At 41.4% G+C, this 17,339-nt stretch overlaps 1 protein-coding gene across 7 annotated transcripts in view; it reads left to right on the forward strand.

Moving 5' to 3' along the window:
- Positions 1–17,339, forward strand: part of DLGAP1 (discs, large (Drosophila) homolog-associated protein 1) — a 461,019-nt gene that overhangs the window by 198,207 nt on the left and 245,473 nt on the right. For all 7 annotated transcript variants that reach the window (XM_006867258.1, XM_006867257.1, XM_006867263.1 and 4 more), the window contains exons 3-4: positions 405–582; positions 9,165–9,405. In XM_006867258.1, the coding sequence (XP_006867320.1) occupies positions 405–582; positions 9,165–9,405 (419 nt within the window). The remainder of the gene's footprint in view (positions 1–404; positions 583–9,164; positions 9,406–17,339) is intronic.

The raw sequence follows: 17,339 nt of genomic DNA on the forward strand, positions 1-17,339 counted from the left end.
AAGATAAGATAGCTGGAGAGAAAGGCAGACAGGTAAAGATATATACCCACTTGCCATTACTAGAAAGTTCACATACAGAAAAATGGTCATAGGAAAGAAATGGGTGCAAAGGAAGAACTTCTAAATTAAACAAGACAGAATACTGAGACAGAGTTGGTATCATCTTCCATCTTTGGCTGCTAAGGAAAATGAGAATGGAGGAATTATTCTGTGGGTTGAAGAGACTTTTAACTGCTCTGTAATGTCATCAGACCTTGATTGCCCTCTGAGAGACTCTGGGGAGTTCAGCAGTCACTGGAAGTCATCACTATTGTTTGCCCCAATACTTGGGGGACCACATAAGTGATAGTACTGCCACGTGTTGGGATATGACTACAAGCATCCTTCCCATTGTTATCTTCCAGGATTTCCAATGAACATTCTCCTAAACTCCAGATCCGGAGCCACAGTTACCTGAGGGCAGTCAGTGAAGTCTCCATCAACCGGAGCCTGGACAGCCTGGACCCTGCAGGCCTGCTCACATCACCCAAGTTCCGCTCGAGGAATGAGAGCTACATGCGAGCCATGAGCACCATCAGCCAGGTGAGCACTACCAGAAAGACCAGTGGTGGCCAGGGGCTGCTAACTGCAGGGGAGACAGTAAACACTGAGAGGGTGTGAGGACTCAGTGGACTGGGCAGAGGGCCCATCTAAGGGCTACAGAAAAGATTCTCTGTGTTTGACTGCAACAAACACCTGGTGTCAATAGTCTACCAGCAGCGAAGGTTGCAGGTGAATAAAGTACAGTAGAGGGAATCCTTGGGAATTCTTTGGCAGGCACCAGCAAATGGGTCATTGAGGAGTTGATGGAGAGGGTTTCCGTTGTAAAGATGCTTAAAGGACAGGAGGCCAGAATGCATATCACTGTCAAAACAAAGCACTATCTAATCATAAAGTACTAGAATATTGTGTTGCTGTTTAGTGCCATCAAGTCAGTTCCGACTCATAGTGACCCAGTATAGGGTTTCCAAAGAGCAGCTGGTGGTTTTGAACCATCAGCCTTGTGGTTTGCAGTCCAGCACTTATCCTATAGTGCTACTCCAGGAGTAGGTCATAAAGACATGGACCTGGGCACAGGAAACAAGATATAACCTATTAACCTGCACTAAGACACTGCTTGAATATTGCCTCTTGATAACTTTATTCATTAGGAATGGGATTAATTAAAACTTCAACTTTTAAACATTCAAGGGAAGTCATAAGAGCTGTGATGTAGGTTAATTAATCTGGCAAAGAAGCACAAGAAAGATTGGAGAGACTAGTTTGAAAGGTACTGAGATCATCAGGTGGGAATTCATACAGTAAGGTGGACGGTGGTGGTTGTGACTTTGATGATGTCGATGGTGGTGATGAAAATAGTAGAGTGATGCTGATGGTAGTGGAGGTAGTGATAAAGATGGTGATGATGGTGAATATGGGTATGTTAGTATGGTATAGTGGTAATTACAGTATTGATGGTGGTGAGCATGATGGTGGTGGTGGTGATGGTGCTGGTAATGCTGGTGATGGTAATGGTGGTAATGGTGATGGTGGTGATGGTAATGGTGGTGGTAATGCTGGTGATGATAATGGTAATGGTGATGGTGGTGATGGTAATGGTGGTGGTATAGTAGTAGAAGTGGTGGAGGCGGTGGAGTTAACTAAGGTGTCATGGTGATGACAGTATTGGTGGTAGTGAGCATGATGGTGGTGGTGGTGATGGTGGTGATGGTAATGGTGGTAATGGTAATGGTGGTGGTATAGTAGTGGAAGTGGTGGAGGCGGTGGAGGTGGCTAAGGTGTAATGGTGATGACAGTATTGGTGGTGGTGGCCATGCTAGTGGTGGTGGTGGTGACAGTGGTGATAATGGTGAGCCAGAGGGAACCAGAGGAAACTGTCATAAGAAGCTCACATATTTGTGCAGTGTACATTTCTTTACTTTAAAACTATTGCCAAAAGCAATAACTGCTTGTCCAATCATATATACACTATCCCAACATCAAAGAAATATTTGGTGCCTTGTTTGGTTACAATTTGGACTTGTTTTGTTTTACTTTTTCACTATAATCAATAAAATATTATAAAATTCACTAATCATATCTTTATTCTACATAGTCTAGTGGCCACAGTGTCTTCGGGAAGTCTGTGGTCTAGTGTATATGAACTAAATAGATTTCTAGATTTAAAAAGTAGTCTATAAATCTAGCTGTCATATATGCAGAATACATCAGTAGGTTTAAAACTTATGCTGGAAAACTCTTTAAACATATTCATGATTTCCACAGTTTTAAGATGTCTAAAATAGGAGTGCATGTACTTCCCGCAGCAGGACATTATGTCTACGCAGATGACTGCATTTAGTCCCTTTGCTACCAGCCTGACTTTCCATGAGAATGCATCCCTTCCCAGTGAGAGCTTAATAAGAGATCAGCAAATCTCTGAGCATACACGTGAAGCCATGGTGCACTCTCAGGTCAAGCTCTGCAATTTAGTGCTGTGATCATTTGCCTTAAGTAAAATACAGAAAGAATGCCATCCTAATGGGTTCCTAATGATATACCATTTTTCTAACTCTGTATTCCATTTTCAAGTAGCCCAATATTTTTAGGGGTAATTTCAAACTTTCTATTGTAGTCACAACATTGTCATTATTCACAAGAGAATAGTTTTGTCTTCAAAGCAATGAAAGCACAAATATTGTAGGCTTTTCAAAATGTGGTTGACTGGTATGATGTTAGAGAGAATCTCTCTTTTAGATCATTAGTAATACTTATAATAGTATAGAATTTAAGCACATTATATTTCTAGTCCCTTTTAAAAACTGATACATTATTCATCAAATGCTCCTAGAAAGATCACAGAAAAGTTTTCTAAGTCAAAAAATTGGTTTAAAATAAATCATCATTTCTTTCTGCTATTCATACATTATGAAAATAAAAGACCCCTAAAAACAGAGTCATGGTGTGGCACTGTGGGTTAATGCATTGGACTGCAAAGTCATTCGAACCACAAAATTGGAGGTTCAAGCTCATCAGCCGCTCCTTGGAAACCCTATGCAGGATCACTATGAGTCGGAACTGACTCTTCGGCACACTACCACCACCACCACTATCATGGGTCAGAAACGACCTGACAGTATTTAACAATAACAACAAAACAGATAGGACTTCTGGTGTGATGCTGTAGAATCAGCACTTGACTACTAGCCACAAAGTTAGTGGTTCAACCCCACCAGTCACTCCTCAGAATTCCTATGCAGTGTCACTGTGAGTCAGAACTGACTCAATGGCACTTAATAACAACAACAGGCAGTTACTGTGCCAGATGGAAATACCAGTTACTTAACACTTGATGTAGGTCATCCCTTCATTATATATGTGTGTGTGTGTATATATATATATATACATAATTGAAAATCCAGATGAATTAAGAGTCATAGCTAGTCAGTGACAGAACCTATATTCACAGAGCAGAATAACATTCCAGAAAACAAAACATGCCAGAAATGCATACCTGTGAAATAGATGAAAACTGTAGCAAACCTTTTCAAAATGAACTAAAAGACATTAAGAAATTGATGAAAGGACAAGAAAGAAGAGCATAAGTCAAAGAAGAGGAAGAGAGGAAGGAGGAAAGTGAGGAAAATGAAAAGGTTCAGGAGGAGATATTAAGAAGATTTGTTTAAACTGAAGGGATAATGATGATATATATAGGCTAAGTTACGGTGAAGATTAAAACAGGTGGCAGAATTATGTTTATTTTATGATGCAATTTTTATGAAAAATAGAGAAGGTATTATATAGCTTCTGGAAATATGGTCTCACAAATTTAATAGTTGTTACCTTGGCAGGGGTTTCACTTCAAACTTGCAAAAGATTTCCATGTATAATACAAAGAACTCCAGTATGTATCCTTGACCAGATCAGACTCATTGACCACTAAGAATCCAACACCTGTTTGCTCTTTCTCTCCATCCATTTGACAGTTAGTTGCCGATGTCCTGTCCCTTTAGCCCCAAATGCATCTCCCTTTATTTCCTAAACACAAGGATATAAATACTTTATTATATATGTGTAATAATACAATGAATAAGCACTGGGCTGCTAACCACAAGGTCAAGCAGTCCAAACCCAACGGCCATTCCGCAAGAGAAAGATGAGACTTTCTTCTCCCATGAAGATTTATAGTTTTAGAAACCCTATTCTGAGTCAGAATTAACTTGGTAGCAATGGGGAATATATTGTAATTATGCATACATGTAATTATTAGCTGTGAAAAAGTTTGATAGGTTTCTATCAAATGAGATAAAGTACGTGAAGTACTATTTCAAACTGTAAATTAAGAAATGTGTATCTTTTTTCCACTTGCTATGTCATAAGATCATTGGTGACTTTTACCTGAAGCTAAAAGAATTTAGCTATTGCTGGAGCTTGTCTTCAGGTAACACAGAATGAGGAGAGCACCAAATAGTTCTACTAGGTTTCAGAGCATATTCTAAGCTTGATGGTCATTTAATCTGTTAAATTCCCAATTACTCATTAATTTGAGATTGAGAACATAGAGACAAAAAACTCGGAAAGGTAACAGAAAATTTAAAATGCTCTGAAATCTCTATCACATCAGCTGCATGTGAAAACTTAACTTAAGCTCATCATTGTTGCTGGGAAGTGTAGTCCAGTCAGTTTCGACTCACAATAGCCGAGTATAGGGTTTCTGAGGATCTGCTGGTGGGTTTGAATCACCAGCCTTTTAGTTAGCAGTCCAGTGCTTATCCTACTGCCCCACACCAGGACCAATATTAAGGCAGATTTCACCTTAAGTAGTGCACAAACCCAATGCAAGTTATAATGTTACATAAAGAAATATATATAAATAAAATCAGATCCCTTTAAAAAGAGATTCCTTCGTTTGGAAAAAATTTTAATGCATTTATAAACACTTTGGGGATAATATCAGCCATTTATAAAGAAAAGTGAAACTTGTAAATAATTTTTAAATCATAGTGCTGTTCAAAGTTTTGACACATGGTTTCTTCTGTTGTTTTTTTTATAACAGAATGTAGGTATCTTGCCAGGAAATATAGGGCAAGTTTCCATATTTTGTACTAAATTAAGATTCTATCAACACCGAATTTATTTGACAAACAAGTCACTTCAAAAGGCACACTAAAAATACTAGTTTCTAGAACATTTGTACTAAAAACAGTTACATTGAAATATCATATGAACTTTGACCATGGACAGATAAAAATATTCCCTACATTGATGTCAACAGATAAAAAGAATGTTCACATTTATATGCCTTGAATTAGGACTCTCCAGCCCCCATACCTCCCCCACACTTCCTTGCATTCTAAAAACAAAACTCTTTTTCTTTAGAATGAGAGAAATTACTTGGAATTATAAACCAGATGGCGTGCACACACACACACATTCACAAGGGTAATTCAAAAAGTATCTATCTGCACTTGGATGTAGCATTTATTTTTATCAACTTTTAAAAAAGAAAAATACATCATTGGAAACGTGTGCACATTTTTTGTGTGTGTGTATGTTGTTGTTCCTGAGTGCCATTGAAAATCATGTATTTTTCATTTTTAAAAGTTGATTAAAATAATCTCCCTGCTTTTCAATACACTTTGTCCATCTGTCAACAAGCTTTCATATTCTCTTATTTAAAAATGTTTTAGGCTGAGCTGTGAGCCACAAATGCACTGCTGTCTTCACTTCATCATCAGAGGTGAATCTTCGTCCTTGAAGGACTGCTTTCAGGGAACCAAACAGCTTAAAGTCCAAAGGAGCAAGATCAGGACTATAGGGAGGATGCTTTAACACCTCAAAATGAAGCTTTTACAGAGTGTCAAGAGTGTGGGCAGACTTGCCTACCATTGTAAAATAGACACTTGAAGGGGGGAGAAAGGAATAGCCAGAAATTTCACCATCGAAAGCTTGTAAGTCTGTCTTCAGCCTATAACTGTTTGGAATACCTAAAATTGGGCTAGAACTTGCCGAGTGAAGGAGGCTCCCTGCGGAGTCTTTACATTGTATAAGACCATAGGTGGAATCCTGATCCCCATCCAGAATCTTCTGAAGTGGGAAATTTCCACTTGAAAGGACAAACAGACCAGTCTGGAGCAGCTGGAAGAACAGAAGATACGTCTTGAAAGAAAGACCAGCAGGAAAAATCAAACATAATAACAACAGTCTGATTGACTACTACAAGAACAAGCAAGTTGTTCACCCAGGGGCCATCAAGGTAATTGGTCAGGTCCCCTCAGGGCAAACTCCCTTCCAAGACTAAGACTCAGGGGAATACACGAGCAGGCATGTGTCTTGCTGGTGACCACGATGGTCACTGAAAATGGGGAGTGGGGGGAAAACAGCAATGAAGTTTTGAGCTAAGTCTGACCACATTCAATAGACTCCTGTCAACCTAGATTGTGACCTGGTTGGCCAGCAGTATGGAGAGACCTTGGGAATCTTGGGCCCAGAGACAGGAACATGGCCACAGAGGACTAGAGTGGAGAGTGAAGCATCCAGCTGATATGAAATAAGGGGAGATGCACAAGATGCACCCATACTTGCAGATAGTACTCATTTGAACTGGCTTCAATGGCTAGATGATCAGAATTAGACTAGTGGAAGAAAGAAGAGGGAAAAAAAGAGTAATCTGCTACAATTTGATGAACTTGACCTATGCTTGTGGATGTAGTAGCTCAAAAGAGGTAACAAATCTTTACAGGGAGAATCATTCTCACCCCCTCAATACACAGGGTCGACAGGGATGGGCAACTTAGACATTGGCTACCCAAAATGAGGGGGGGTGGGTGTACAAAGGCAAGAAGAGACTGGCTTACAAGGTTTCAAGAGGGAGCCTAGTTCCAGAGGGTGCAGGGGAAGGTAGAATCTCCACCAAGTTGCTTCCAACCTGTTTGGACAGGGCTGGTGAAAGGAGACAGGGATAAGATTCTTGTGGTTCAGTAGTGAATAATTGCTATCAGGACTGACTGTGAGTATTGGAAATATAAAGGTAGATGTTTTGTAACAAAAGGAGAGGAGTGGTTGATTTTGCAGTCCAGGTGTGGAAGTCTCTGGGACCATCAAGGGAGAAGAGCAGAGTGTGTGGCCCTATCCAGAGAAGCAGCGACACCAGAAATGGAGGCAGAGACAATGACATGGAGAGATGACATGGCTGGGGACTCTGGACTGACGGAGAGAGAGGGTCTGTGTGTTGTTGGCCAGGGGACAGGCTTGCAGTGTATACCTTTTGATTGTTTGATGATACATGCAGGGGATTGTTATCATTGCAATAAAATGAAATAAGATAGGATGAATGTAAAGCTATTGTTCTCCCATGTAAAGTATCACATAATTCACAATAAAAACTTTTTTAAAAAAAGAGTGTGGGCAGAGACGTATGGCCATGCTCTGTCAAAAAGATGACAATGCCCTTGGATAGCCATCCTCTGCATTTAATGCGAAGTTGAGCCTGCAGTTCTTCAGTGAGCATCTCACTGTAATGAGGACTATTGAACCTTTTTCCTGAGTGTTCCAATACTACTCTTGAGAATCTCAGAAAGCTATAAACATATTATATTTTCCAGTTGATGGTTAACTTTTGGACTTTTTCTTGGTCAGAAATTGAGGATGTTTCCATTCTTTGTTCTGCTATTTACCCTCAGGCTCCTTGTTATGAATCTATGTCTTGTCACCAATAATATATATATTTTTTTAATTTACCTTCCTTTGCGGATTGGTTCAAATTTTGTTTGCAGATGTTCCAACACTTCTGTTTATGCTCTTGTGTGAGTTGTTTCAGTACCCATCTCACACAAATTTTTTGAAACCCCAGTCTATTATGGATTATTTCATAGGCAGAGCCATGGCTGATTGCAGGTGATTTGCTACATAATCCACTGTCATTCATCTATTCAACAGAATCATTTCATGTGCACGTTCAATGTTGTCATCAGCTGCAGACGTGGACAGGCGTTTTAATATAACAAGAATGCGGATAATTTTTGGAACACTGGTGTGTGTGCATGTGTGTATGTTGTTGTTGCTGAGTGCCATCGAGTCAATTGCGACTCATAGCCATGCTGCATAGGGTTTCCTAGGAGCAGCTAGTGAACTGCCCACCTTGTAGTTCCCAGTCCAGTGCTGATCCTACATAGCCACACCAGGAGTCCTTATAAAGCCCCCACCCCCGTTCGCCCGGAACACAATCACCATGAGTCAGAACCTACTCCATGGCTGCATATATAAATATGTTGTTGTTGTTACATGCCATCATTGAGTCAGTCCTGACTCATAGCAATCCTGTATAGGGTTTCCAAGGACAACTGGTGTGAGTTCGAACTGCCAACCTTGTAGTTCAAACTGACCTTGAGGTCTAGTGCTTAGCCTATGGTACCACTTCAGGACTCCATATAATATATACATACATAATTTTATATGTCTTATGTGTATAATATTTTATATGTATAATGTATATATGGTATGTATGTGGAGCTGTGGGCTAATGTGCCAGACTGCAAAGTCGTTTAAACTGCAAGGTCGGTGGTTCAAACTAACCAGCTGCTCTTTGGAAACCCTATTCAGGGTCGCTATGGGTCGGAACCAACTCGATGGCACTTAACAACAACAACAAATATAATGGAGTCCTGGAGTGGTGCTGTGGGTTAATGCGCTGGACTAAAAAGTTGATTTGAGCTGCAGAGTGGGTGGTTCAAGCTCACCAGCCGCTCCTCGGAAACCCTATACAGGGTCACTATGAGTTGGAACCGACTTGACGGCACTAACCAACAACAATGTATATGTTATATTATGGTGCCATGGAGTATGGATTTTGACTCGTGGCGACTGTGCTCCATGGGTTTTTTTAAATGAGTGTGAGCTTTCGAATATAAATCGCCAGGCCGGTCTTTTGCGGTGTCTCTGTGAATTTGAACACCAACCTTTGAGGTAGTATCAGAATGTTTAGCCGTTTGCTCCATCCAGGATCACCAAATTTGTAACAAAAAATAAAATGCTTTAGAATGTGCTGTACTCAGCCTCTGCTTTCTTTTGGGAGCTTGAACTTGGGAGACACTTGAAGAAAGGGGTGGATTCTGCACCAGATGAAGAACTGCGGTGTCTCCGTGCAGGTGAGCGAGATGGAAGTGAACGGCCAGTTCGAGTCCGTGTGCGAATCCGTGTTCAGCGAACTGGAGTCTCAGGCCGTGGAAGCACTGGACCTTCCGGTGCCGGGCTGCTTCCGCATGCGGAGCCACAGCTACGTGCGGGCCATCGAGAAGGGCTGCTCCCAGGACGACGAGTGCGTGTCCCTGCGGTCCTCATCCCCACCCCGCACCACCACCACGGTGAGGACCATCCAGAGCAGCACCGGTGAGTGAGCGCGTGCGTGGGCCCCTAGTGCCGCACTACCACCAACACGGGCCTCTGCGGGTCCCGCAAGGCATACTGGCCTAACAATATCCTAGTTCTCACAGACTCCCCAGGACCTCCAGGGCCCCCAAAGCAAGCTTCAGCTTTAGTGCCAGCCTCCATCAGCATCCTCAGGATACCCTGAGCAGCCCCTGCACCCTCTCCCTCTTGGGTTTCCACCCAGGAGACTGCCTCTAGAGGATCACCAGGGAATAAGAGGGTGGGCGGTCTCCCAGAGATTCCCAGAGAGTCCCATCCACATAACATTCTAGGACCAGCAAACTGCCCCCATCAACTTCTAGACTTTTAGAGGCGTGTTAGCCAAATGACCACATATTCCCCTATTGATTGGGCATGCCAGACTGGAGTTCTTTGTTGTTGTTGTTGTTGTTTTCTTTAATTCCAAGAGATCCAAAAAAGTGACTCTCCCAGGACCTGAAATATCACTATGAATGAGAAAATAAGCAATAGATGACGCAGTAACAGTGTTGGAACTTGAGTTGTCTTTGATGATAACACAGTCAGATTATTTATTTCATTACTTTTAGACCTTCTATCCTATAGCTTACAGCACCTCCTTTATCCTCTAAACTGTATTTAGGTATCTGCTGTAAAGCTGTGTCTTATCAGTAGAGTTTAAGCTCCAAAAGCACAGACTAACTAAACTTGTTTCCATGTCATTGAAGCCCACCTAGGAGTGATGTACAACAATGTGTATGTTGTTGTTGTTGTTTTAAATGATATTTTGATTCCAAGAAGAAAATCCCCATCTTAAAATTAACTTGGCTAAACTTTATGATTGAATTCAGTATAAACCCAACACAGAGTAGGTCCATTAGAAGATCATCAAACCTAGAGTCAGGATAAATAATGATGAATAAATAAGAAGGAAGACCCTCTGTCTGAAGATTGCATGATTTTAATTACATGTGTACTGAATGTCAGTGATCATCCCCCTGCTTAGAATTATTCAGAATTAAAAATTGGTCCTCAAATGTGATTTAAAACTCTACAAAGTAAGAGATTTGGGGTGAGTTCGGACTTTAAAAAATAAAAGAAAGAACAATCATCAGAGATGAAACAATAGGTGTTCACTCCTGACCAACAGAAGCTACGATCTCAGAGTTGGGGAAGAGATGTTCTAGATATGACCCACTTAGCAGCTGTGACCTAGGCTGGCTATCACTGGACAAGAGAGAGTGACAGTACTATCTGTCATGTAAATCTGCTCATTAAATTCTACAATAACATCAAGTGTGGTTAACCTTGATTAATAAGTTAACATATTAATAAATTAAAACGGATGAAGAATAGTTTTAAATCATTCATGGGCATATTTATGTGCATGTGTCTGTATCCATACATAACTGTAGTTTTGAAGGTCTGCCCTGTTCCTACAGCAGTTCACTGTGGCTTTTGGTGTTATCCCATTTTTCCAGGCCTATACCCCACCCTGCCTACCCTCGCCCAGTGTCTCCTTCGTGTTCTCTCTTTAATGACCTCATCATCCACCAGCATGCTCTTCTGTGCTGAAATCACCCCCTCAATGCACAAAATGTAGATCCTTGTTGAGGATTGCTAAGGAGTGTGCTTTGAAGACATAGTCAAAAAGGAAAGGTTCACTCTTTCCCCCTTGGCTTCCCTCTCAGACGGTGGTCTTGTGGATAACGTAGTGAGGAACTCCATGATGCCTCTTCTCTACTCACTTCTCACAAAATAGAGTGTTTTCATCATTTAAGAAACAACTCTCAGTTACTGTCCTGTGCTCTTCACTACAAATAGCCCACGTCTGACCTCCCTAAGATCCTCCCCAGATACTGTACTCTGAAACTTCCCAGAGTACAGACTATAAGACTGCCAGATAAAATACAAGATGCCCATTTTAAGTTAGCATTTCAGATAAAAAGCGATAATTTTGTAGTATAACTACACTACAAATATTGTATGGGGCATATTTACACTATAGAAGTGTTGTTGTTTACCTGGAGCTCAGAATTTACCTGGCTAGCCTATATTTTTTATTTGCTACATCGGACAGCGCTATAAGAGAAGGAAATGAGAGGCACCTGGGAGAGAATCCTGTGTTAGTCTATTTCGAAAGTATATTCTATCTGAGGAGCTTTAGACCCTATGTGGGAAAATAACCATAAATGGGGAGAAGTTAAAGAAAACATCCTGGAAATGATTGTGCCCACTTCTTCTTGGGGTCCAGGCACCTAGTCCTAAGTACAGGGCCATGGCCACTTACAGCTTTCTGGATGGGAGGCTCCAGGCTCGATTGTAGCTGCAGGTGTTTCGTCAGGAAGCTGTGACTTGCCCCAGGGAGTGGTGAAGCATACAATGCCAGATTTGGCACACATAGGTCGGCTTTTGATATCACCATCATTCACCTAAGCATTATGGTATAAATCTTTACAGGGGTTGGAAAAAAATCACAAATGAAGGACTGAGCCATGATAGGAGATTCTAAGCGTGTCGCATAGTTAAGAGTGCAAATTGCATAGTTTTTCTGTCATAAATTTGTTCTTTTAAAAAATAAACGGCATTTTTAAAAAAATAATAACTTTTTGTGACATTCTATGCCTCCCACACAATAACAACAACATGCCTCCCACACACTACTCTGGTGTGCTACTTTAGCTCTCTGTTTCCCTCCCCACCTCTATCTCCCAGGCGTGCAAACACACACACGTACACATACACACATTTTTTCTTTGCTTTCCCTCTCTTACATGATCTGAGTACCCACATCGTGTTAATTTTCTTCTTCTACTGGTTTCCTCCATACATTGAAACATATATTCTCATGTTGTTGTTGTTGTTGTCAGTTGCCTCTGAGCTGGTTCACTGCCCAGTCCTGTGCCATCCTCACAATTATTATTCCGTTTGAGCCCATTATTATTGCCACTGTGCCAATCCATCTCAATGAGAGTCTTCCTCTTTTTCACTGATTCTCCACTTTACCAGAACCAACTCCACAGCACATAACCACCACCACTTTACCAAGCGTGATGTCCTTCTCCAGGGAGAAGGCTCACCATCCTGGCTTCTAAGGAGCATTCTGGCTGTACTTCTTCCACCACAGATTGGTTTGTTCTTCTGACAGTCCACAGTACTTGTAATATTTTCATTGTTATTATTAAGTGTTGTTGAGTTGGTTCCAACTCCTAGCAACCCTGTTTGGGTTCCCAAGGGACGGTAGGTGAGTTTGAACTACTGACTTTTTGGTTCAAACTGACCTTGCAGTCTAGTGCTTAAATAGTACACTCATCTATGGAAATCAGGAAACTTTAACTACTACTTCAAACATCCAAGTAGAGCTAGGGACATCTGTTTCTCCCCCAATCTTAGGAGGTTCAGGCAACAAACAAAAACTGCGGCACCATTGAATGTGACATGTCTGTTTTCTATATTTGAGACACTGGGTTTTAACTTTCCTTTCTCTTCTGGGGCACTGAGTGGTGGGCTTCTCTCTAATAGAAATATGAGAATTATGAAGTAGTGAAATGTACAAGTTCTATCAGACACAGAGCAAGATAGAAAGTCTGAAGGATAGAGTCTACTTTTGTTTCCGCCAGTTGTTTTGAAGTACTTAAGTCACCTTTGAGAATGGGATTGCTGAAGCCAGTCTATCAACAGCTCCTCACATCCACCTTTACATATTTGAAGGATCTTCACATAGCATCTGGCAAAAGTCCCCCAAGGGTCGCCTGACATTTAAGGTTGCTGTGAAGTTCGAATGAGATGTTATTGTTTTTAATTGTCCTCAAGTCATCTCCAACTCATGATAGCCTTGAGAACAAAACACCAGGTCCTACACCATCTTTATGATTGCTAGTAAGTTTGAGTCCATTGTAGTAACCAAAGTGTAGTGCCTACCAACCTATATCAGACAGTATTCTGCTGAGATCCATAAGGTTTCCATGGGTTAGTTTCCAGATGTAGATTGCCTGGCCTCTCTTCCTAGTCTTATAATAAAAAACTGAACCAAAATGTGTTGTTCATGGTATCCCATGTGTTAACAGAGTAGAACTGCTCCATAAGGTTTTCTTGGCTGTGATCTTTCAGAAGCACATCACCAGACCTTTCTTCCACGGTACCGCTGTATGGCATTGAATGACAACTTTTAGATAGTTGTTGTTGCTAAGTGCCGTCAAGTTGATTCTGACTCCTAGTGACCCTGTATAGGGTTTTCAAGGAGCAGCTGGTGAGCTTGAACCACCAACCTTGCAGTTCAAATGACTTTGCAGTCTGACGCATTAGCCCACAGCGCCAGTTAAGCACAAACCACTTGTGCCACCTAGGGACCTCTTTAAGGAACCCTAGCAGTGTAGTGAGTTATAGGTCAGCCTGCTAACCACAAGGTCAGCAGTTCAAAACTACCAGCCATTCTGTGGGAGAAAGATGAAGCTTTCTGCTCCTGTAAAGATTTAGAGCCTCATTACTCTGAGTGTATGTGCCTGACTGTCTGTCATCTTAGAGTGAATGGGCAATGTCACGCACTCCTATCCTTGGCCTGGATGCTCTTTCTCAGAAGATGTGCAGACTGAGGCTGTAAAGGCTGATGATACAAAAGAAGCAAAGAGGACTTAAAATACTTACTAATGAGGATTTGAGACTACATACAGCCTTCAGTAAAAATTGCATCTTATTGTAAAGAAAAGCCAAATTCTCACAACTGGGCCAGTAAAGAATATCATGATTAATGGAGAAAAGATTGAATTTGTCAAAAACTTGATGTTACTTGGATCCACAAACAACACTCATGGAAGCAGCAGTCAAGAAATCAAATGACATATTGCATTAGGCAAATCTGCTGAGTCCTGGTGTGACGCTGTGGGCTAATGCATTAGATTGCAAAGTCAGTTTGAACTACACAGTCAGTAGTTCAAGTTCACCAGCTGCTCCTTAAAAACCCTATACAGGGTTGCTATGGGTTGGAACTGACCAGATGGCACTTAACAACAACAACAATATGTTCAAGAGGGTCCTGGTGTGGTGCTGTGGGATAATGCACTGTACAGAAAGGTCGTTTGAATCACAAGGTGGTTGTTGTTGTTAAGGCTGAATCACAAGGTGGTGGCTGGTGGCTGTGTGTCATGGAGTCGGTTCTGACTCATAGCAACCCTGTAAAGAGTTTCTCAGGCTGTAAATCTTTATGGGAGCAGAACACCTCATCTTTCTCCCACGGAACAGCTGGTAGTTTCGAACTACTGATCTTGCGGTTCGCAGCCTGATTCATAATCACTACGCCATCAGAGCTCCTTGAATCACAAGGTAGGCGGTTCAGATTCATCAACTGCTTCTCAGAAATTCTATCAGGGTCACTATTATTCAGAACTGACTAGAATAGAAGACACTTGACAGCAATATGTTCAAGAACAAAGATATCAGTTTGAGGACTAAGGTGCTCCTGATCCAATTCATGATATTTTCAATTGCCTCCTTTGCCTGTGAAAGTGGAACAGTGAATAAGGAAGACCACAGAAGGATGGATGCATTTGACTTCTGGTGTTGGAGGAGAATATTAGAAGTACCATGGACTATCAGAAGAACAAACAAATCTATCTTGGAAGAAGTATAGCCAGAATGCTCCTTAGAAGCCAGGACGGCGAGACTTTGTCTCTCTTACTTTGGACATGTTGTCAGGAGAAGTCAGTCCCTGGAGAAGGACAGTGTGTTTGATAAGATAAAGGGTCAGTGAAAAAGAGGAAGACCCTCAGGAGATGGGGATAGCAGCAATGGACTCAACATAACCGTAAATGTGAAGATGGTACAGGACCCAAGTATCTTGTTCTGATGTACATAGCATCACTGTGGGTGAGAACTGGCTTGTTAACACTTTAACAACAATAACAACAGAAATGTGTATTCCAACACATATTTAATCACCCTTCCTCCCTATTACTGGACATTCAAATGCTACCAATTGTCATTCCTATAAATAAATAAAAAGTTTCCAACTTAAAAAAAAAAAATTACAGTCTTGGAAACCCTATACAGGGTCGGTATGGATTGGAAGCGACTCAATGGCACTTAACAACAACAAATGTGGTACTGTAGGATAAGTAGTTCAAATCCACTAGCTGCTCCTTGGAAATCCTACACAGGGTCACTATGAGTTGACACCAAATCGATGGCACTTAACAACAACAAGCAGATAGTAAGGGGCCCTAGTGGTTCTGTGGCCTAAGCATTGGGCTGTTAACCAATCGGTGGTTCAGATCCATCAGTCAGTCCACAGGCAAACTCCTGTAAAGATTCACAGTCTCAGAAACCCTGAGGAGCAGTTCTACCCTGCATTATAGGGTTGCTATGAGTCAGAACCAACTGGATTTCAGTGGTTTTAAGCAAGTGGTAAATTCTGTTTTGTGGCTGATGAAATAATCAGGAGGTCTTTGCCTTTGGGTTTTATGAAAAAAAATGCTACAATTATTTAATCTTGATCTGTCTGGTGTCTGGAGTGAGTTTTAAAGCAAAGATGTGATCTTTAACAGCCCAATGATAAACACTTATTTGAAAATACAGATTGGAATACCTGGCTCTTTCAATAAGAATATTTGCTATATAAGACATTTCTCCCAAAAAAAGAATGTCTTGAAAACATCTGACCTAAAAATGTACAGTTTTTTTTTCTTTGTATCATCTCCGTAGAGTCTGGTTTGTAATGGAAGAAACTACTACTTTTAAGGAGAGTCCTGATGTGGCACTGTGATAAGCACTGGACTGCTAACCACAAGGTTGGCAATTCAAATCTACCAACTGCTCCTTGGAAACTCTTTACAGCGTCTTTATGAGTCGGAACCGACTCAATGGCACACAACAACAACAACCACTTTTTAACACCTTCACAGAGGAGCAGCCTGATCCAGTTCACATTGGACTTTTACAAATATACCCAAGTAATAGCAATTGATGGTGGTTATGTGCCATGGAGTTGGTTCCGACTCATAGCGATCCTGTACAGGGTTTCCGAGGCTGTAAATCTTTACGGAAGCAGAAAGCCTCATCTTTCTCCCACGGAACAGCTAGTAGTTTTGAACTGCTGACCTTGCGGTTTGCAGCCCAATTCATAACCACTACGCTACCAGACAGAAGAATTGATGACTTTAAGTTATGGTGTTGGAGGAGAATATTGAAAGTGCCATAGGCTCCAAAAGAACCAATAGATCCGTTTTGGAAGAAGTGTAGCCAGAATGCTCCTTGTAGACCAAGATGGCCAAACTTCATCTCTCATACTTTCGGGCACATTGTCAGGAGGGACCAGTACCTGGAGAAGGGTATCATATTTGGTAAGGTGGAGGGTTAGAGTAAAAGAGGAAGACCCCCAACGAGATGGATTGGCCAAGTGGTAGCATCAGTAGACTCAAGCGTGGCAATAGTAGTGAGGTTGGCCCAGGATCGGGCAGTATTTTGTTCTGCTGTGCATAAGGTTGCTATGGGTCGGTACCGACTCGATGGCACCTAACAACAACAACAGCAATAGCAATTGAAAACCTTCTAAGTAATTTATACTGGTAGTTAACAACTTGACAACACCACTTTTGTGGCAGCATTGTGTAGCTCTAGGTGGTAAACCCAAGACCAAGATTTTATGTTTCCGTGTATTACTCCTGTCTCTGACTTTGTGTCAAATGCTTAGTGCAAACCTTTACTGATGCCAAGAGTCCTTGATGAAAAATAGAGTAGATCAAAATTAAGATGATATCACAATATTGGCAAATCAAAAGCACTCTTCTGTTTATTGTAATGGTAAGTCATTGGTCACGAATGTAACTGGGAAGGCTCTGAAAGTTTTCTCTGCCATCTGCTGGTGTTCTGGTGGTGATGATGGTTATGTGCCATCAAGTGGGTTCCATCTCTTTGTGGCCCTATAAGGACCAATGATATGAGTC

This window comes from Chrysochloris asiatica, unplaced genomic scaffold (assembly GCF_000296735.1).
Source record: "Chrysochloris asiatica unplaced genomic scaffold, ChrAsi1.0 scaffold00103, whole genome shotgun sequence".
NCBI classification, from domain to species: Eukaryota; Metazoa; Chordata; class Mammalia; order Afrosoricida; family Chrysochloridae; genus Chrysochloris; species Chrysochloris asiatica.